Below are 21,741 nucleotides of genomic sequence, written 5' to 3'. Positions count from 1 at the left end.
GCATAGGGTGCATAGGGTGCCCCATGCAGTTTGGGGAGGGACGTTCACAGACCCCTGAACGGCAGAGAAACCACTCTTTGAGACCCTCCCAGAGTTGGGGGGGGAGGCGCTCGGCTGGCCCAGTCAGGGGAGCCTGCAACTCTTGATCTCAGGGTCCTGAGTTCGAGCCGCTTGTTGGAAGTAGAGATTAATTCAGTATTAAAAAAACAAAAACAAAACAAGATTAATCAAAGAAAAAACCACATCACCCTCACAGATCGTGTCCAGACCCCTCCCGCTCTGCTGCCCCTCCTCCCACGCGACGCCTCCTTTATCATAGCTACTACAGGCTTGGACTAAGCTCGTCAACATCTCTGTGGGCGCTTGGGACGGACACACCACCAGGGCTGACTCACACGGAGCTCACGTTCAGCTAGAAGGCCCCGAGTCTCTCACACGCTCGGAAAGATCTGTCCGTCAGCACACCCCAAGACGTGAACCCTTCCCAGCCCTTCCGGTCCCGGGCCTCTCTCGGGCTCCAGGCTCCTCCCCACACTGTCCACCCCTCCAGGGACTGGCTGACCCCCGTCGGAGATCCGCAGACACCAGCAGCCCCACCGGGGGTCACACCTTCCCTGAAACCAGGTGGGTCCGTGAGGACCACGCACAGCTCTGCTCCTCTCCCCCTGCCTGGAGGCAGAGCCCCAGCGGAGACACAGGATGGTGTCTTTGTGGCCCTGGCAGGTGACTCTTGCCATCCCGGCCCCCTGCCTTCTGCCCGTGCTCCCGCTAAGTCATTTCCTGCCACCGATCAGGGCATCAGCTCCGGGCCTGGCTTCGCTCTCCGCCTACCTCCTGTCACGGTCACCATGCACCTGGATACCCCCCAACGCCCTGAACTCAGCTCTTGTCCTCCGCTGCAAGGCCTTCTTCCCTGTACCCCTCAGGGGCCATTCTCCCACAGCCATGCGTGGGACCCCTTGTCTCCCGAAAGCAGCCCCCCCCAGAATGTGACCTTCGGGCCCCTGGCTTCCTGCCCACACGGCCCAGCCTCTCAGCCTCCACTAACCTACGTGCTCTCCGCCAGCCGCCTCCTGGCTTCCCTCTCCTCCTCCGCGGCCCCTACCCAGCCCATGGGACCATCACTGCTGCCGGCCCCGTGCGAATATCCTACCTCTCCGGCCTGGGGAAACCCCGGCCCGGTGCACCCTGCCATCCGCCTGCCTTCAGGCTCACACCCAAGCCACTGGGCGACACCGCAAAACTGGGTGGACAAGTTACGCTCTAAAGGCATGTTCTCTGACCTCCATCTGTCATTGCGCAGTGGCCCACAAGCTTGGGGTTCCCAACCAGGCTGGCCACCCACTCCCGGACAATTCATGCCTTCTTCTGCTCCAGCCACCCGCACCTGCCCTCCACCCTGGCTCTCTCGTGACCCTGCCCCCTACTTCTTGGAGAAAACAAGGAGCCACGTCCAGAGCTCACGTACCTTCCACCACACCCAAACCTGCCTGTATCTGCCCCTGCTGGGGCCTCCTCCCACGACAGGTGCCTCCCTCCCCGCTCCAAGGGACGGCCCTTCCTCTGGGACTGAACCCCAGCTCTGGCATCCCCTGGGGGCCTCCGCTCCTCCGCCATCTACCTCCTCTTGGGCGGCATCCGCGTCCACACCCACGGGCGCTGGGGGTCTTCCCATCTTGGATACGTCTCCCCTTCACCAGCGGCTTCTCCCATTTTTGTCCTACTCTCTGCTCGCGCTCTGCTGCCCAGCCTCTCTGCATCGTCAGCCGCATGGCCCGTGGTTCCACCGCGCCACTGATCCTGCTCATGTGAGGGCCGCCAGCAGGTGCCACGGCCGCCCCCGCCGGTTGGAGGCCACCTCCCCAAAGTGCAACACAGATACCCAAGCGCTCCCCTGAGACACTTCGCTATCGGCCACCCTGATGCCATCAGCCAGGTTCCTCCGCCCTCCCTGCCACTCCCCCCTCCACCCCACCCCCGCTCCTGGGCTGGCTCCTCGTCCTGTGTCCTGTACCGCTGCGGAGCCAGGTGCTCGGGGCCCGGCCCCCAGCCCTCTCTTCCTCTGCCCGCCCTCCCTCCATCCCCACCCTGCCCTATGTCCAGTCTGCCTTCTGCTGAGTCCCACACGCGCACAGTTAACTCCCTCCACTCACTGCCTCGGACTTGACACGCAGATCTTTGGCCTTGACTGCCCAGCCCTGCTCCTGACCTGCAGCTTGCCCGCATCTACTAGGCGCTTACGCCACAAACCAAAGGAGTCCTCGTCTTTCCTCCCTCTCCCTCATCCCCTACCCCACATCTAGTCCCTCTGACGGTCCTGGTGCACCCATCTCCAAGCTCTGTGGAATCCACCCATTCGCCTTCGTCTCCTCTGAGACCTTCCTAGCCTCAGACAGCATCCTCCGCCCCCCGGAGCCCAGGAGCCTTGCCCCTGCCCCGGTTCTTGTCCCCTTCCTCCCCAGGCGCCACGGAGCACAGGAATAATCTTCCTAAAAACTTAAGGAGGGCGTCACGTCTCTGGTGAAACCTTCAATTTTCCTGATTTCAGTTTCTCCAACATTCCAGGCGGCCCCTTCCCACTCTGTCTGTGCGTCTGCTCCTCCCTCTCCCTGGAATGTTCTGTTCATTCTTCACACGAGGTAGCGGCTTAAAGGTCGCACCTTCTGAGAGGCACCTCCAAGCTTCGCATCCGCAAGTCCGTCTCGGGCTCTGCCTCGTTCCCTCACAGCGCGGAGCACGACTTGCAGGTTGTTTTGTTTGTGAATCCATTCACGATCGGGTGTAAGGCCGGAGACACGTGGACTCTGTCTCCTTCGCTAAAACGCAAATTCCACGGTAAGAGGGACCATGTCTGATTTACTCGCTAGGGATTACATATCAAAAACCATGAAAATCTGGGATATGCCAGTTTCAGATACATTAAAACTTATTTCACCTGTTGCTTTTTGCTTTTTGAATGTGGACGTTACAGCATGAAAAATTCCATATGCGGCACTGATATTTCCATAGGGCTGGCGGGTCCGGTTGTCAAGGATGGGGGAGAGGCAGTTGATGACAGGTTGACAGAACATTGTGTTAGAACGAAATGCTTTAGGTGATAAGCAATACACAGGGGCACGGGCCAAGTCCTCAGGGTCCACCCGAGGACAGGCTGGGCGACAGCAGGCTTGAAATGCCACACGCATGAGGCTGAAGCCACAGATGGTTGCCATGAGCTGGCCGCCTCACCCGTAGCTCCCATCGGCTGTGCAACACGTGTGCACAAGCGAAGACCAACGCTGGGAAGACAGAGGACGTGTTCCAACATGGTCGGACAGCAAGTGTCCTAACGCCCAGGCGAACTCTAGTGGCTTCCCAGACCATTGTGAACGAACGAACACGCAGTCTGGATATTCTTGTGTGCGTGATGCTCAACGTTCCCCTCTCCTCCTCCCCCTTCTTAAAGAACTAGGCTCCTGTAGAGAGACAAGGCTTTGCTGTGACTCAGTCTCTCTGGCCGGCTCGACTTTGGGCCGTCGTGAGACTCCCTGACTGGGGCTGAGTGGTGGGGGGGGGGGGTGAAGTACAGCAGCAACCAGCCCACCTTCCTGCTCAGCCCGACAGGGGCGGGGGCCCCAGTGAGCCACCACCGCCCCGCCCCTGCCCTCCGACATCCAGCTCACCCTGCAGATCAGCACAGCAATGTTCATCCCCCCCAGAGATGATCTGCTCCCGTGGAGCAAGGAGATCCACTTCTCACAGAGATGAATAAACTCGCAGATCTCATCACTCAAAGAGGGCATGCTGGCAAGAATGTTAATGCACTTTTGAGGGAGGGTCTGAAAGGGTTATTACACAGAACGATGACTGACCCTCGGAGGAGCGAGGGCAGAAAGAGGACTGATGGGGACGAAGCAGGCTCACTCTCCTCCCGCACAGTGGCCCCGAGCTGCGGAGGGCACAGCCCTCGGGGTCCAGCCTACTCCCTCTCTGCACGCCCACCGTCAGGGTCTGGAACCGCCTGCCTGCTCCCGCCCCAGGCCGCTGGGCATGCTGGCCACCTCTGAGCTGAGGCGACTGGCCCCTCACAGACTCCTGCTCTTGGGGCTCTAGCTGGGCCATCGAGGTGACTCACATGGTGTGTCTGCCCCTGGCTAGCTCCCTGCCCCGACCTCCACAACAGATGCACCATGTTTCTCTTCCTGACTTACCCCGGTCCTCCGCTCACGCTGAGAAGGAAAAGCCCCGCCCACCGAGCTCCTTGTGCCCCTTCCCGCCACAGCCTCAGAACACCTCCCTCCCTACGCCACCCCACCAGGTGTCCATCTCCGAGGACTGCCCTCCAGCCCCTCTGGAGGCTCTGGCCTCTCCCTCTCTCTAGTATCTTCAGTCTCCTCCTTTCCTTTGCCCTCGGCTCCCGACGTGCTCAATTTATGAGGTGAAGTCAACCTTCCTACCCCCTGCTTGCCTTCCTCTTCAGCCAGACTGTCTCCTCCTCACCACGTATCCGCTCCCTGACAGGCCTTAAACGGGTTGGAGCTTTACCCTGGACTAGAGCTCCCCTTAGAATCCACCCGTGCCCCAACCCCCACCCCACACACACACTGTGGTACTTGGGATGTACCTTGGGTCCCTACGTTTCTGCAAGCTTTCTGAGGCGTTGGCTCTAGGAGCAGCCATGCTCTCTGCCTCCCCTCCTCTGGCCTCTGTCTCTTCCACTGGCTTCTTCTCAATCCCTTCAACTGTCATCCAGAACTATACTGTCATCTTCTGGACCTGTCCTCTCCTTGGGAGACGGACTCCAGAGGAGACAGCTCCCAAATCCGTTCCTCTAGCTCTCTCCTGACTGCTGAGTGCCAGAGCCGAATTTCCACCTACAGAAGCCACCCCATGCAAGATCCACCCCAGACAGAAATTCACCATATCCACCCAAAACTAAGGTCTCCCAACTGTCCCCCCCCAAAAAACTACACCTCCCCTTATGATCCTAACCTCAGCCAATGGCACCAGCCACACAGTCAAGAAACATCTCAACAGCTGGCCCCCCGGCTTCTTCCCGTCCCTCATCCCAGCAAGCAAGAGCTGTGGGTCCCCTGGCCTTGTGACTGGCACAGGGGATGTGGCCCCAGGAAGTATATCTGAAGAACATGGGCTTTGCTCCCAAACAGACTTAAGCCGGAGTCCCAAGCTCTGTCCCTCCCTGTGGGGGTCTGTGCAGATCACGGACTCTCCCCAGGGCCAGCTTCCCCAGCCATGAGAGTGGGGGCTGCGAGATGAAGTGAGATACAGACGCAGTAACACCAGCCCGCTAATGTCTCCTGAGGTGATGGCTCCAGTTGTGTCCCAAATTAGGGATGTTTTAGGAAAGACTCTGCAGCCCTCCCAGCAGGTAGGAGGCCCCAGCAAGATGCTGGACATATACGGTCCATTTCCTGGTATTTCCAGTATTCCCAGAGGCTTCCTCGGATCCCTTACAGAACTGGGCGAGGTTCACACCACGTACACCCGTGCTGGGTCTTCTCTCCCCTCTCCGCCCCTCTGCTCCCGGCATGGTCCGCGGAACAACGTCCTTGCTTCCAGTATTATTCTCATCTTCAAGCTCAAAATGTTCCCTCCTGGCCTGCAGACTGAAGTCCAAACCCCCGGGGGAACAGCACGCCTCCGCCTCCCACCCGGTCCTCTCCTGCTCCCCTCTGTCCCGCCTCAACTCTGGCGGGCTCCCTGCCACTCCCAGGACTAAGTCCCAGCACCATGGCGCAGAGGCCTATACCTTCCCGACCTTCTGCACTCCTGAATTGACTGTGCACCCCTCCCTCACCCTGGCCTCCACTGCTCCCAGCTAAGGCACATCAAAATATGCCCCTTTCCTCGGCTCCTCATGATGACCCTGTGACATCAGTACTGTTACTTCTCCCAGTTCACAGATGAAGACAATGAGGTTCAGAGGAGGTCAGCGTCTCCCTCCCAGTCACACAGCAGGTGAATGGGAAGCCAGGACCGAGTCCAGGATCTCATGCTCAAGCTCCGTGCTCAAACACTTCCCGTGGGCCCGGGCAGAGCTCTGTGTCTCAATATCTCGCACCCACCCTGCCCAAGCTCCTCCTCATCTGCCTGGGAAACTCCTATGCATCCTTCAAAACCCAGTTTGAAGGTCACCTCCTTCAAGAAGTCTTCTCACACCTTTTCTGGAAGAAAGCACTTCAGTCTTGTTTCTATTACAACACCGGGGCCAGGCCCCTCCTGACCTGCTCACCACCATTCTCCCGCAGGAGGGCGGGGAGCCAGTTCGACAACCTCTATCTCCCTGCTGCCTGGCCCAGAGGTGGCGCTCAACAGCCAGGCGGTGGTCACTGGGCAGAGGCTCCAGAAAGGTACAGGAGCTGACGAAGAGATGAGGGGTGATGAGAAAGGAGTTGGGACCCCTGGGAGCGGGTGAGGGCCATGAAATGCAGGGCCCTGAACAACACTGGTTCATAGTCTACATGGCCCCTGGCCCCGTATTCCCCGGGGCTGATCCATGAGGTAAAGTCCGTCCGGTGTGACCACCATCCCCCCTGGACTAGAAGCCTCAGGGAGCCACACACGGATGGTCTCCTGGATGAAGGAGGGAATGTAGGATTAAGCAAGCCAAGGGTTCTCCAACCAGCAGCACAAATCCTTAGTCTGAGGCCCAGAATGGGGAGAAACCCCTCATTTTCTCCTCCCCTCGAAAGCAACTGGTCAGCAGACTGGCTTTCTGGCTGGCGTACGTGGGTGGGCTCTCCTGAGCTTCCCCGTCCCCCGGCCCGTGACCGTCCTGCTCCTGCGCCCCCGAGCGCTCTCGTGCGGTGAGCAAGGCCTCCGAGGGCAGATTTCATGTTGTCCGGCCCGGTGACAGGGAGCCGCCTCTGGCACTGCTTGGGGCTGGGAGCAGCCACGGTTGTGGGGGTAGGGGTGTGCACAAGAGGATCCAAGATGAGGGATGGTGCATCCCTGACCACATATTCCAGAAGGTTCCTCAGGGCTCACCCGCCGAACCCCACCCAGCGCAGGAACGACGGCCAGGCTGATAAAGCTGGCCACCAGGCGTTGGGGACTTAGGGGCCAGGCACCAAGCTCAACACCTCACACCCGCCCCCCCCACCCCCGCTCAGTCACCTCACTGTGCAGGTACAGAGGACAGCGACCTCTGAGAGAAAGTGACCCCTTCAAGCACACAGCCTCGGGCGCTGGGTTTGCACTTTACTTCACCGTCCTCCTGGTCCCCCTGACAGGTGGCCCTGTGTGACCCGAGGGGAGCCACTGGGTGAGAGTTCTGTCCTTGGTCACCCGGAGGCGGCAAGGAGCTGTCCCTCGAAGCCAGCTCTCGGGGAGCTCCTCCTCCAGCTCTCTGGAGCCTTCCAGAACAGGCTCCATTCCTCCTCCCCATGAGCACCTCCCGGGCCCTCCTCCCCCAGAGCAACAGGAGGCAAAGCAGGTCTCCTCCCCTCCTCCATGAATCCCAATTAAAGGTCCCAGAAGGAATCCACTGGCCAGACAGCAGCGTCTGCGCTCTTCCCCTCTAATTGGGTCCCCGCGGATACCCCCGACCCAATAACCCACAGATGGGAGTACCCCCCCCCCCCCGGGGCCAGGGGACAAAGAGCCTCAGCCGCCCTGACTTGGGACCTCCCCAGGGCGAGGCCTGCCAGAGCCCCTCCCTCACTGGGGCCCCGGGACTCCGAGTGGGCGGGAGACACCTGCACCCCGCGGCTTGGCCTGCACACCTCTCGGGCTGACAGCCCGGGCTGGGGGTGATGCCACCGTCCCCGGCCCCTGGAGCAATAACCACGGGACTATCAGCTGGGCTTGTGAATAAAAATGCTTTTCTCCCCCCCTTTAATCTCTCTAGTCGTTGACAAATGTCTAAATGTGTTCCCCACAAGCATATTTTTATTCTAACAAGCTAATTTGAAATATAATTTAAATAAATTCTCCCCGAACGATACCATATGACGAACGGCGCCCGGCGGCAGAACTGCTGGAAACTTCGGGTGGTTTAGCGAGGGCTCCCAACCTGCCACATCCCACGCAGGCACACCCCACTTGGAAACCGGCCCCCCGATGCCGGGGCTCACCTCCGAACCCAGAAACACTGCACCCCATCAAGAAATACAGACACGCAGTAGGGGCCGGGGGTGGAGGGGAGTCTCACTCAAAATCTAGAAGGTCAGGACTTGGCACCTGAGAGTTCTAATCTTCTGAAAAATGCTTTTTCTCTATTGTAAATCTGCTTTGGGACTGCTGTTTACCTTTTTTTTTTTTTTTTTTACACTGTTAGATTATTAAAGCCTAATTGACATACAGTATCATAGGGGTCTCCTGCTCACTGCTTTTTTAAGAAAGGTGGAGTAAAGATTTTCTTTTCAAGTGCTTCCCATCCCCGTTCCTTTGACCGAAGGGAAGTCTTTTTCCAAAGGTCTTAAATGTGGGTGCTGGCTGAGGTGACAGGTTACAGGATTTATCCAGGTTTTGAGTGTGTTTTAATTGCCTTACAACAAAATCAGGGACTATAATGTCCTTTCCCTATGTATGTCCCTGTCAACCTTCTTGCCAAGGGAATTCTCGGAAGGAGGGGTTGTGGTGCCCCCCAGGCAAAGGGCTTTGAAGCCAAAGAGGCCCTCAGGGGTGAGTACGGGTGCTTTCGGCTCGCAGAGAACCTTCTAGTCCAGGTCTGAAAGGAGAATCACTCTGTCCTGATATTTCCAAACAAGCAGAAAGAATTTGAGCAGCTGGGTCCTAGTCCACCAACCACCCTTAGCAACAACGATGAATCCTTGATGTTCTTACCAAGATTCACTAAGGAGCAGTGACTCACCCAAAATTACACAGTCGCCGCTTAATTGTGATGCTGGTTTCTCTACCATTTCTTTCCCTTGGTAATTCATTTAGAGCAACCGATTCGCTTTAAGGAATTGTCAAAATGTCTCCCCCCCCCCCCCCGCCGAAAACCCTGCCTGCTTTAGAGGGCATTCAAACAAATTTACAAAGATGCATAAAATTTAGCAAAATGACAACTTAGAAGTAGGTGTGGATTTAAAGGCTGCTGTATTATTTATAGTTCCTGGCATGAAAAGATGTCCACTCAAGGTATTTTAAGTTGCAAAACTTATGTTACAAAACAGATGTAGGATATGATTCCATTTTGTTAAAAATACATTTGTTCCAGGTAGACCTACATCTAGACGCAGAGACGCAGACACACAGGAACAAGTCTGCAGAGGCAGACATCTGACTGCTGGCGGGGGTCAAGCCTGAGACGTGGGATGACAGGTAATTTTCACTTCCTTCTTTATGCTGTTGTGTTTTAGTATGAGCATGTAGCTTTTTTTATAATTAGAAAAAAGCAAAGCTATTTTCATGTTGTTAAAAAAAAAAAGAAGAAGAAGAAGAAGAAGAGGAAGAAGAAGTCGTAGATGAGCCTCCTAGGAGGAAGGCAGACAAGGGAAGAGCCGAACGATGGGGCAAGGAATAAAGTTAAAGGACAAGGTCTGGTAAACGGGCTGTGAGTGACCGCGCATTTAACTCCAAGTTCCCCAGGAGCCGCTACAGAAAAGAAAACCAACGATTTACAGAAATCACAACGTGCACTTGACAGAAACCAACCCCCGCTGGGCCCTGAGTCCGCCTGCAAGGGACAGTATGGGAGCAGCCAAGGTGCCCTTGACTCCGTAGTCAAGCTCTCAAGGGTAAGGGGTTTGGGGGCTGTTTTCAACAGGAATGAGGGCATCTCCCCAGAGCAAAAGTCAACCCAGTGAGGAGTCACTCATTCCCCTTCCTTCCTTCCTTCCTGCCATACGTATCCATTTGGCGTCTACCCCATTCCAAACACTGCGTTTTTTTCCCAGCTCCGGCACAGAAGGGGGCACTAAGGGCCGCCGACATCATGAGCCCCCCGGCACCCCCTCCAGCAAGCCGGCGCATCTGTCCTAAGTGCCCAGATAGGCTGGCATTGCCTCCAACACCCTTTGCAGGACAACATTTTGTTTCAACTCTTACATAAAGCTGCTACTTCTCTCTGTGGCTTATCTCCGAGGCTAAAATACAAACCCCATAAGGACAGGAATGACCTAGCAGGTCTGCTCGTCCTGCACCCTCCAAATGCCTTCCATATGGACAGACTGAATGAGCCTTAGGGAGTAGTTTTGGAAGCCCAAGGCAGGACCAAGAAAGACAAGCTCCTCAGTGTATCGGAGAGACGGTATCTGTTCTAGTCAACACGAACCCCAGAGCAAAGCCTGTACTTTGCAGGAGGAATGGAAAGTCAGAGGGGAAGAAAGGAACAGCAACAGAAGGCTAACCAGGATAGATTACCGAAAGGAGGCCCGAGGTGTCCGATGACCACGGCCGCGCCCGCCGCACATCGCAACATAACCTTGGCTGGACAAAATAAATGAGTGTGTAAACTGAAGCCAAACAGAACTACAGTAGATCCTGCTTGTAAACACCAGCAGAATCAGCTAAAAGTCACAACAGCAGGCAAGCCGGCTTCTCCGTTACCTTTGCAGGCGGGTAAAAAGATAATCTACAGCCCCAGTACTCGGGTGACAGCTGACAGCCCGAGAATTAACCCAAGTCATAATAAAAGCTAAATGGCTTGCTTTAGCATTAAAAGAAAATTGCACCCAAATGTGATTTCTTTCTCTCTTGGCCCTTGCAACCCTCAATTAAGCAAGCTATATAAAAGGTAATCCAGAAATTATCACACCTTCCAGGCCAGCATCCAAGCAAGGCCACCTGCCACAGTCAAGCATTAACTCAGTCAAGAAATCCTCGGGGCCTCCTAGGTGCCGGTCACCGCACTAGGTTTTGAAAGACACTGGGGAAAAAGCGAAGACTCGATCCTTGTGGGATACTATTGGGGAAGACAGGTTATAAACACGTACACAAAGCCCAAGTGATCGCAGGTGTGCCATGGTGAGCTCATGCAGACAAAAAGGTGTAGCCACGTTAGCAAGCAACGGCCATGCTCAGGAGAGACTCTGCAGGTGACCCTGATGTTGGAATTGGAAGCGTGAGAAGGAGGAGGGTTTCTGCAGAGGGGAGAGCAAGTTCAAAGATTCCCAGGCAGAGCAGGGGCAGAAAGGGGGCTCACATGAGCAGAAGGCAGTGAGGTACGGCCAGAGGGACCAGGAAGCTGGGGATGAGGCACAGGCCCGCCCCTTGCGGCTGAAGGGTGTTCAAGCAGGAGGGTGATGTGATCTGATCGGCAGTTTTAAAAGCCAGTCCACTCGGGGTCCCGTGTGGAGAATGGACTGGAGATACCCAGGGTGGAAGCTGGGGGACCGGTTAGGAGGTTGGTCCAGGAAGAAGGCAAGAGTGGCCAGGACCAGAGTGGGAGCTATGCTCATGAGGACGGGGGGACACCAGAGAACATGCTGGTGGTTGAACCATGGGACTCACAGATAGTGAAGATGTGGAGGGTGAGGGAGAGGAGAAGCAAGGACTACTCTTAGCAAGTGGGTGCCTGGTGGGGCCCCTGACTGAGACGGAGAAGATGAAGGGAACGGGAGAGCTGGACGGGGTATCAAGAGCTCCGCTCGTGGACAAGAGTTGGAAGCGCCCAGAAGGGCTGTGTTGGAAATAAAAACATGGGAGTCACCAGCAGGGGTGCGGTGGGTAACACTTTCAGCAGACTGGACGTGGGTCCAGTCCCGAAGCAGCACAAAGGATGCGGGTCCAGTCCCGAAGCAGCCCCATCATTCAGAGGTCAGAGAAGCCACAGCAGGGACACCGAAGAGGAACCATCAGAAAGGTGAGCAGAAAACCAGGGGAGTAGGGAGGCCAGAAGCTGGAGGGTGGTGGGAGGGTGGGGGTGGGGAGCTCTTCCAGGAAGGAGTGGCCACTGGTGAGGAACAGGGCCAAGGGGCCAACACAAGGACGGAGATCTGGCAGGTCCCCAGGGATCCCGCCGCTGGGTGCGACTGCAGAGTGTGAGGGGTAACGCATGGTAGAAGAAAGCCGATGGAGAGACTGGGACATATCTTCTGAGATGTTTTCAGGTGAAGGAGAACAAAGAAGCAAGAGAGAGAAGACAGAAGCTACAGCTAGGCTCTCCTAGATGGCGGCCACTACGCATGGGGGTATTTCAACTTCAATTAAGAATTCAGGTCCCAGGGCGCCTGGGTGGCTCAGTGGGTTGAAGCCTCTGCCTTCTGCTCAGGTCGTGATCCCAGGGTCCTGGGATCGAGCCCCACATCCGTCTCTCTGTTCCATGGGGAGCCTGCTTCCTCCTCTATCTCCGCCTGCCTCTCTGCCTACTTGTGATCTCTGTCTGTCAAATAAATAAATAAAATCTTAAAAAAAAAAAAAAAAAGAATTCAGGTCCTCGGTCACACTAGTCACATTTTGAGTGCTCAACAGTCCCATGTGGCCAGTGGCAGCTGTATCCGGCCCTGCAGACAGAGCACATTCCCATCGGTGTGGAAAGGTCTACTGGACAGCACTGAACCAAAGCCCGTGTGTATACGGATGAGACAGACCCTGGAGGGAGGGAGGGAGGTGGCCTGACCAGGCAGAGAGGGGACGGGATGGACGGTCTCGGGCGGGAGACAACAGGAGGGCCTGGCCAGCTGCTGAGACAGGGGGCAAGAAAGCCACCAGGGGCAGCCACCCGTGGGACTGCAGGGGGCAGGAACATGAGGCTTTCCTCAGTCGGTGGCTCTTGTTTTGTCAGTGAAGGTGTGTGAGGGGAGAGGAGACAGGTCTCAGGAGAGAAGGTAGAAAACAGCAGCCTCGGGGAGAAAAAGCACAAACTTACTGGGGAAATCACAGGCTCAATGCAAAACACTTCACAGAAGAGAAGCGGAAACAGTTAATGCCTGACAGAGGAAAAGCATCTTAAGTGGGGAAGACGTAAACTCAGAATTTTTTTTTTTCCCCTTAATTCTTGGCCACGTCTGCACAGTCGAGCCATAACAGGGCCGAGGACCACAGTGAGATTCTGCACTGGCTGCCCTTTTGTTCTTTCCCCGTCCCACTCAACTCTCAGAAAGCATGACATTGGTTCTATTTCCAGTGAAAATGGCTCCCTCCACCCTCCTCTGTCTGAACTGCTTATCCAGCCCCAGCTCCAACCCCATTTTCAGCCGTGCTTTGTATCACATAAGTTACAGAAGAAGGGATATATGGAGACTGGCAGAAGTAGGCAGGAGTCACGAACCAGCCCTCACCTCTGCGGAGCGAGGGACAGACATGCACTGAGTGATGAAAAAAGTACAGGGAAGCCACCTCCCACTTAAACCCGACCCCCAAGCCAGCCCTCCCGGAGGCTCCACAAACTAGTTGCCTTCTGCTGTTTTCTTCAAGCTTCTGTGCATAAACATTTTCATTTCCACAGAACTATTTGATCTCCACCACAGAGCTTCAATATTTTTGATCACGCAAGTGTGCGGAGTTGGTTCTGTGGCTGTCTGTGGGGAGGGACACGGAGTTAAAATGACCAGATCCCTTTTATCTTCCATCTTGAGACCTACATTTGCCAACTCCCTCTTCCCCCCGTACATATTTTTTTTTAAAGTATGAAATCTGAGAACCTCAAAGTTTCCCCACTGCACAAAGAGCAGCTCTTTCATAGTCTACCAAGAGGTCACTGAAAACGTTACGGAAAACTTGCTTCCCCACCAGTGTGCCTCTGGTATATGCACCCACAGTTTCTCTACGTGTGACATCTCCTGGACTGGCACCGATGTCTTAAGCAAATCTCTCGGTCCCTTTCTCTCCCCACTGTCCTGTTCATGGGGGTCTGGAGCCCTCCCACTGCCTTTCATCAAAATTCCTCTCCGCCTGCCTCTGGTTCCTTCTGACACCCTGCGGACCCCACAGATAAGGTTCACTGGGTAAGAGGACTCCAGAAACTTCCCTGGAGTGAGGTGCCACAGAGCCACTGACCGGTGGGAGCCAGGCCTCCAGGACAGTCGCGCCCCTTTCCACTCCTCCCCAACCCCATACAGAAAAGCACGCTCTCTAAACCCACCCAGCAAAAGTGATAAGGGCCGTCTGAAGGGCACTGAGCACAGCAGCAGGGGACACAGAGATTCAGGAACTCACCACATGCCCACCACCGCGGTGGCCGCTGTCAGGCTGCGGCTTCCCCTCTGCAGATGCACGAAATGTCTTTCTACACACACTCACCAGCTGTCCAACCTGGGGACAGTCACCGAACCACTTAAGGCATCAGTTTGCTCATCTGTAAAATGGGCAGAACAGCTGCGCCCGGAATAGGGCGGGCGCACCTCGCCGCTGCTCTCGGTGAGCAGGTGTCAGGAGACCGTGGTGTCGGCACAGCGACTCCCTGACTCACGGCGCCTGCTGCTCGCGGAGACGCCAAGGGGGAATCAGTCCTGCCTTTTGAATTACTTTCCGTACGCACAAGCATTAGTCACTCGGACAGAGTATTTCAACTTCTCCCCTGAGCACCTTACTCCGCTGTGTCGAGGACCGGAGCCTCCCTCCGGCTCCTTCCAGACTTCCTCACCCTCCTCCGTCTCCAAGCAAAGTCCACTATTCCTGCGCTCGGGGAGGGGGGTCGGGATGATTTCGCCCGTTCCCTCCGCAGGAAAACTTCCATTTCCATCCGCGGGCAACACACCCCGTCCTGGAGGACGACTAACTGCTGCTCGCACTCCCCAACACAGGCCCGGGAGTCGGTCGCGCCCGGGACCGCCGTCCCCGCCGCTGCCGCGCGCCCGGGGCCGGCTCGGAGGCGGAGGGCCACGCGCGCGGGGCCGAAAGTCCGCGCCCAGGCCGGGCTGCCCCCGCGGGGAGGGGGGGAGGTCGGGGCGGAGGGCGCGGGGTCGGCGGGCCCCCGGCTGGCAGGAGCCGGCCCCCGGGTCCCGGTGGGGGGAGGAGGCGCGCGCGGGCAGGGGGCGCCGGCCCCCCGGGGGCTCCGAGCCGGGCACGCGTGGCGGCCCCTCCGGCGGGCGCCGGCTCACTCACCCCATCTCCGGCGCTGCTCCGGCGACCGCTCCGACGGGCCCTCTGGCGCTCGCTCCCCGCGCGCTCCGCAGCCGCTCCCCGCGCGGCACATGCGGCGGCCCGTGCGCGCCCGGCTCAGCCCCGGCGCCGCTCCATTCCGCGGGGCTGCGCGGCTGCCGATGAAGCTGCCGCCGCCACCAGGCGCGGGCGGGAGGGGGCTGGGCCGGTGGGGGTGGGCGGGGGCTGGGCGGGGGCTGGGCGGGGGCTGGGCGGCCGCGCTCCGGCCCCGCCCCGCCCCGCCCCGCTCCCCACGCCGGCTCCTTACGTAACCTCGGGGCCGGGGCCGCGGCGCCGGGCCAGGGGCGGGGGGCGCGGCCGCGCGGGGACCGTTCCCGCGCGCCGCCGCGCGCTCCCCGCCCGCCTTCCGCGCAGCCCCCTTCTCCCGCAGGCAGCGTGGCCCGCCCCGGGGGGCTTGGCGCTGTACCTCCCGGCGGGCACCCCGCCTGCGGGACCGAGAGTCGCCCTCGCAGCTGGAGGGACTTTGGGGCCACCCAAGATTGCAGGGGAGGGAACTGAGGCTCCGGCGGGGGGCAGTGAATTGCCCCAGGTCACATTTTCAGACCCGAGCTCGGGTCTCCAGAATCTGAGATGGGCACGGTCACGCCCCTCCTCGGAGCCCTTCATTCTGCTGTCCATTCCCCGGCTCCGTGGCTCCCGGTGCCCGCCGCCATGAAATCCGGGAAGCCAACGTGGCAGGAGGTCCTGCACCTGCAGCGGGTGCTCTGGGCTCCTCCCGGGTGAAGATGGGGCTGGGCTCCCAGTGAGAGCCTAACAGCTTTTAAGGAGGCTTAATTAAGCTTGGTTTTATTCTTAGAGCGAGGGAAATTGAGATGGCAACAAACACTTGAAGAGCAGTCCCTGAATCCCTTGTCCACACATCATGTTCCGATTCCCTACCAAAGGCTGGCACCGGGACTAAGCTAACCTTGTGCCCCTGAGGGCCTCCCATCAGATCATCTGCTGAGAACACACTGCCCACATAAACCTGCCATTTCAGGACAGTTTAAAAAAAAAAAAAAGAAAAAGTAAAGGAAGAAGCATAAGAAGTAGGGCCACCATCTCAAACCTCCCCTAATCTCTTCTGGGACCACAAGTTTACGCTAACCACCAAGGTCTCCTGGGTGAGGGTGGGGGGCACCCACCCTTACTTCACACTGTGGTCAGTAATTATCTCAACTAAATCTAATCATGTCACTCTTCTTAAAATCCTTCAGGGAGTTCCTTCCCACTGTCCTCAGGATAAAGACCAAGATACTAAACATGCCTCAAGATCCTGCCCCATGGTGCCTCCACTACCCTCTCCGGCCTTTTTTCTCTCCTTCTCTTCTTCTTGCCCTTAGCCAACTGACCATCCCCCTTCCAACCCCAGGACCTTGGCACATGCTATTCTCACCCTTTGGGAAGATCTTCTTCCCTCATGTCTGTGTCACTCCTAGTCAATTCCTACTCACTCTTCAGATCGCAGTTAAACTCTCCCTTCCTGTGGAACCTTTAATTAATGCCTTAGACAAACTGTGAACGCCCATATTGCACTAGGTATCTGTGAAGCTACCAGTGTAATATCTATCTCCCGGGCCCATTTGCAAACTCTGTGGAGCCATCTCTTTTTGTTCATCATTGTCTCTCCGGTGCATAAAGCTATGCCTGCACGTCCTCCACAAACACCTGTTGAATGAATGAACTGGCATAAGCCAGGCCCCAGACAGACAGAACTGGCCGGCGTCTGTAAGCACAAGTGAGTCTGTTCGGAGTCTGTTCAGTACTTGGTCCTGGAGGAGCTGCATCTATCAGCGGCTGAATTCCGAAGACCAGGGGTTGGGGTGGGGGTGAGGGCTGTCCTGGGCAGTGTGGAAGGCAGAAGTCAGCAGAGGAAAATAATGGAGAGGCCAGCTCAGCTGGCGGGGGGTATCAGCACACAGATTCGCCCTGCGGCGGGGCTGAGCAGCCTCCCGGATCCTGAACAGGAATAGCTTTTTGTTCCACTGACGGGAGGGCGCACCCACTTACCTCGGGAGGGCGCAGCCAGGCACAACAGGTGGAGTTGGTGACTCACTCGGGCTGTTTCCCACAGTCAGTGGGAAGCAGGGCGATGCTGGAGGTAGGAGCCCACGGAAGGCTCGACATGGAAGGCTTAACTCCATGAGTTAAGTGCCTGGTCCCTCTGGACAAAGGCCTTCCCTACAGGGTGAGGATAAAAAGGAAAAGCATGGAGCAGACAAGATTTGGAAACAGCTGCCCCTCGTCTGCACCAACTCTGGAGGACCTGTGGGGAGAGGTTTCCCTTCTCTCCTTCCAACCCCAGCTCCAGGCCCAGAGTGGGGGCTGCCTCCTGGGTGGCTCCCAGACAAGCCAGAGCCTCAGGTGGGTCCTCCCAGCAGCACTTGGTCACCGTGGGATCTCCCCGAGGGGGGCCACTGGGAGTTCCTATCTGGGCCTGCTGCTCCCTCCAAACCAGCTGTCACCCCTTTTTTGTGTGAAACATCTCCCAGCAGCATGCTCTGTGTGGCCCAGTTGTCAAGGAAAAGAATGGGCCGAGTCTCCTCTTTCAAGAGGCCCGAGGTGAAGAGGAGGGAGGCTGTGCTGGCTGGAGGCTGCGGCAGGGCCAGGAGGCCTGGGTATCCTTTTAGACTGGGCAAGAGGAGCCACTGGGGGCACAGACTGAAGATGCGGGTGGGGAGAGGGAGGTCCTGCCCAGAGGAGTGCGGGAGAGCACAGGGTCCAGCCCCAGGCAGAGGTGTGAGCCTTGGAAAGGAGGGGCGGGTCTGGAGGAGAAAGCTGACAGCGAGGGTGCACTCACAGTCTTCTCCAGGGAGCACGAGCAAGAGCAGGGCTGGGGAAAGCCAACTCTGAAACATCGGCCTCTGGAAGGTCAAAGGGGATGTCTGCCTAGATCCAGAGCTGGGATTGGGTGGGGGCAGAGATGCCCCCAGAAGTCTGGGAAGCCAGACCTCGACCAGCACAAACTCAGGCACTTGGCATTCCTGCCATTCTGTGAGGGTAGCAGAGGCTTCCAGAGCTGGAGCTCCAGGAACAGACAATCGGCCCAAGGAACATTTCGCACTCTGACCAGGGCAGATCTGACCACTGGGGAGGGGGTGGGGTGGTGGGGCTCAGCCGAGAGCTGCAGGTGCAGAGAGCTGAGGAACCGAGGAACAGGGAGCAGCTTCCCATGCACCCCTCCTCTGTATGGCCTGCAACCCCCCTCAACCCCCAGCTGCCTTGGTGGAAAAGCACTGTGCGCTCTCTGTGCTTGAGACAGCAGCATTCCACGACTCTCACTTCCTGCCTCTCAACACCAGCTCCCGGAGAAATGGCCGGTTTCAGTCTGGGGCAGGGTAAGTACAAGTGAGCTAAAGCATGCTGGTGTAGCAGGAAGTAAGGACCTGCTCGAGCAGACACGAGGATGGGGACCCAGGAGCCCCTGAAAGAGCTTGCAGTGGCCAAAGCTGAAACACTGGGAGCATTCTGATAAATGATACTGATTAGCATTACGATGCAAAATAAGAAACAAACAGACATCGGTCCATGCGTAAGTAAATTATTAACGGGACACGTGACGTGGCTCAGGTCATGATCTCTGGGTCCTGGGATCGAGTCCCGAATTGGGCTCTCTGCTCAGCAGGGAATCTGCTTCTCCCTCTCTCTCTCCTTCTGTGTGCACGTGCTCGCTCTCTCTCTCTCAAATAAATAAAGTCTTTAAAAAATAATAAATTATTAAGTAAGTGGAGAAGAGGCAAATCTTCCCTACAGAAGATTTCCAAATGAGATGCACAAATATCCTCCATTCTGGGAGGTAGCGTGTGACACACCCCACCCCTCCTCTCCGTTGTGTCTTAGTGATTTGCCTTGAAAGAATAAGAGAACAGAGAGGGAAACGTGGCCACACCACAGTGGGGGAACCCAGCAGACCTCCCTTGACCAAGCGATCAAGGTTAACGTCACCAGTGCTGAAGCATGTTGGCATCTCGTGCCCCTAATAGGATGTGACAAGACGTGTACTTCACCTGCGTGACGATTTTTTCCCCTAAACCCATCACCCCGGTTGACTCACGAGAAACACACCCGACAAATCCACGTTCAGGAGCATTCTACAAAATACCTGACCACAACTCCTCCATCAAGGTCATGAAAAAGAAATAAAGACCAAGAAACCGCCACAGGCCAGGGGAGACCCAGGAGACATGAGGCCTGAGTGCATCCGAGATCCTCCACTCGGTGCTAGAAGAGGAAAAAGGCAAACGGGTAAGATCCAAAGAAAGTCAGGAGTTCAGTGACTAGCGACGCGCTAGGGCAGGCTCCCCGCGCTGCCATCCAGTGGCACATAAGACGCTGATGGCGGGGGGGGGGGGCAGTGAGGGGTGTGCAGGAGCTCTAGCCTTATCGTTCCCACTTCTCTGTATATCAAAAACTGGTCTGAAATAACAAGTTTATTGAAAAAGAAAGTAGCCCTGGGGATGTCCTATATGCCAAGTCCCACAGGCCCCTCGCCCCGGCCATGGCAGGAAGGTGAGCCCGCGGAGCTCGGGGCCAGCACCCCACCTGGTGAGGCCTGGGGCTTGACACGGTGTGCAAGACCCCCCAAAGCCAGCCGCCTGTATCTGTGCTTTGCAGGCAACTGGCGGTGAGAAACGCATCTGACACCACAGCCCAGGCCCGGCTTCGGCATTCTCCGCGGATACCTGTCTGTACAGAATGGAAACAAAAGTTACATATATATATATAGGAAAGTCACACAGAACAATGCTTACCCTCTCACCCGCAAAGCATTCAGCATCGTCCCTTCTGTTCTATTTTTAAAAGCGGTGCTGCCCACAACCCACTCCATTGATTTTGAAACCTGTAATCTATACATGTTTTTTTTTTCTCTCAACAGCAAGATGAGGCTCACCGTGTCCACGGATGATATTATTAGTGTGTTCAGATTTCTGATGCTGCTGATCCGGGGACTTTAGACACTTTTTATCTTCTGACCCTACAAGGTCAGTTCTTGACATAGGAAACAAACGTCACATGAAAGCCCTTAATTCAATGGAGAACTATGAGGGGCTACGCAGCTACTAGATGAGATCTGGGAAGACCATAGAGTAACACGGAAAAATATTTATTCTTTCAGCAAATATTCTTCACCTACTGGGTGTCTGATGTTGTGCTGGGCACCAGAGACAAAGCTGTCAGCAAAAGAGACCCGATCCTTCCATCACGGAATTATAAAACCGCGTGAAATACAGGAGTCAAATCATCACACAACATATAAACTGTGATCTGTGTGAAGAGGAGAATTCTAATTTAGGTTGAGGATGGGGGCAGGAACGGCCCCTGAAGAGGGACAGGCTGGGGATGGTGTGGAGCCAGAGGTCCTGGGCGGAGGACAGGACAGAGGCACTGGGCTGGGGGAGAAGCGGGAAGTTTGGAGGAACTGGAAAGTCAGGCTGATTCGAATGTGGTGAGTTTCACGAGGCACGAGAAGAGGTGGGAGGGGACCCAGGGGCCCGAGGCCTGGCTCAGGATCTGGGCTCGCTGGCAGCGGTGGGGCGGGGGGGGGGCGGGGGGGAGGGGACGCGAGGATCTAGTTTAGCTTCTGCAAAGCCCAGTCTGGTTACGGGGAGGAGAAGTAAGAAGGGAGCAGGAGTAAAGACGTGGAGACAAAAGATAAGGGAGGGGCTGCAGGAAGGTGGGTTACGGATCAGACCTGCATCTGGGGGTAGAGTCCACAGGACCGGGTGAGGGACGGGGTTTGTGTTTTGATAGGAAGTTTAGTTCGGACGGTAATCTAGGTTTCCATTCTCACTGTGTCAGGACTCTGGTTAGGCAGAAACTATCAGTGTGTGGGACCAAGGGCCGGACGTACAGAACATGAAAATCCGGCTCACGGGGCAGCAGAAGGAATACAGGGGGAAAAGCACCAACACCAGAGTCAGAGCTGGGCCTCACGCTGGCGGTGCCATGAACATCGGTGATGGGAGCCAGCTTTCCAGCCTCTCTGTCCGCTCGCCTGCCAGGCAAGGGACCTCACTGGACCGTGCTTGCTCCCCGTGGTCCTCCCGATCAAGCCTTCTGTGCTTAGCTCAGTCCCTGGAGCAGTACATTCCTGACACACTATAAGTACCGTTATTATTACTGGCTTTTGTGGTGGAACCAGGGGAAAATTCGAATGAATACTGATCCAATACTATTTATATAGCAACATACTACAACTTAGTGGAGTCAGCTTAAAGATTCTGAGAATGTATGAAACGGCTCACGCACTTCCCGCCTGGGGACACTCTGCAAATCTGAGTCCCAAACTCTGCATAGTGTCAAGATTCCTCTGCAGGGCACCCGAGGGTCAGAGAAGATGTCATCTTAAGATGACACCAGAGGAATACGGGACCGCCAGCGCCAGTCCCTTCTGTTTCCAATCTGGCCCAGGACCTGCCCTTAGGAAGGCGAGCCATCACCAGTTTCCAGCAGTCCCTGTGACCCTCTACTTTCCCAACCAGGGCTTTCCTAAGTCTGTCTGTCCTGCTGCGGTTCTGAAAGCATTCATTAATTCATTTAACCCTGACTGAGCACCTATTCCAAACAACCTAATACGCAAAGTTAACTGAGGTACAAGTAAATTCCATGAGACACTGACTTTCCCTGGCTTAGACAGGGGACATCCAGCTGGGTCGTGAAGAATGTATGGGGGAGAAAGCCACTTCCTACAAACAGACCAGGGCCAGGGAGTGACTCACACAGGGAACGGGAGCACTGTCCCCGTGGTTGGCTCAGTAGTGGGTGGTAGGA

General features: G+C 56.5%; 2 protein-coding genes across 3 annotated transcripts in view; both read right to left on the bottom strand.

Annotated features, from left to right (window-relative positions):
- Positions 1–17,155, bottom strand: part of HOMER2 (homer scaffold protein 2) — an 82,729-nt gene extending 65,574 nt beyond the window's left edge. Inside the window, exon 1 of one of the 2 annotated variants that reach the window (XM_004763668.3) lies at positions 16,981–17,155. In XM_004763668.3, the coding sequence (XP_004763725.1) occupies positions 16,981–17,114 (134 nt within the window). In that variant the 5' untranslated portion in view covers positions 17,115–17,155. Of the gene's footprint in view, positions 1–14,934; positions 15,131–16,980 lie in introns of those variants that run through there. The other variant, XM_045067245.1, reaches the window with a different exon arrangement.
- Positions 17,156–19,359: 2,204 nt separating this feature from the next.
- Positions 19,360–21,741, bottom strand: part of CUNH15orf40 (chromosome unknown C15orf40 homolog) — a 43,996-nt gene continuing 41,614 nt past the window's right edge. Inside the window, exon 4 of the mRNA XM_045067287.1 lies at positions 19,360–19,656. Coding sequence (XP_044923222.1) covers positions 19,375–19,656 — 282 coding nt within the window. The 3' untranslated portion in view covers positions 19,360–19,374. The remainder of the gene's footprint in view (positions 19,657–21,741) is intronic.

The sequence above is a fragment of the Mustela putorius genome, unplaced genomic scaffold, assembly GCF_011764305.1.
Source record: "Mustela putorius furo isolate JIRA1106 unplaced genomic scaffold, ASM1176430v1.1 tig00003875_pilon_pilon_pilon, whole genome shotgun sequence".
NCBI lineage: Eukaryota > Metazoa > Chordata > Mammalia > Carnivora > Mustelidae > Mustela > Mustela putorius.
Note: the sequence above shows the minus strand (reverse complement) of the source record. Positions and strands in the feature narration are given on the sequence as shown.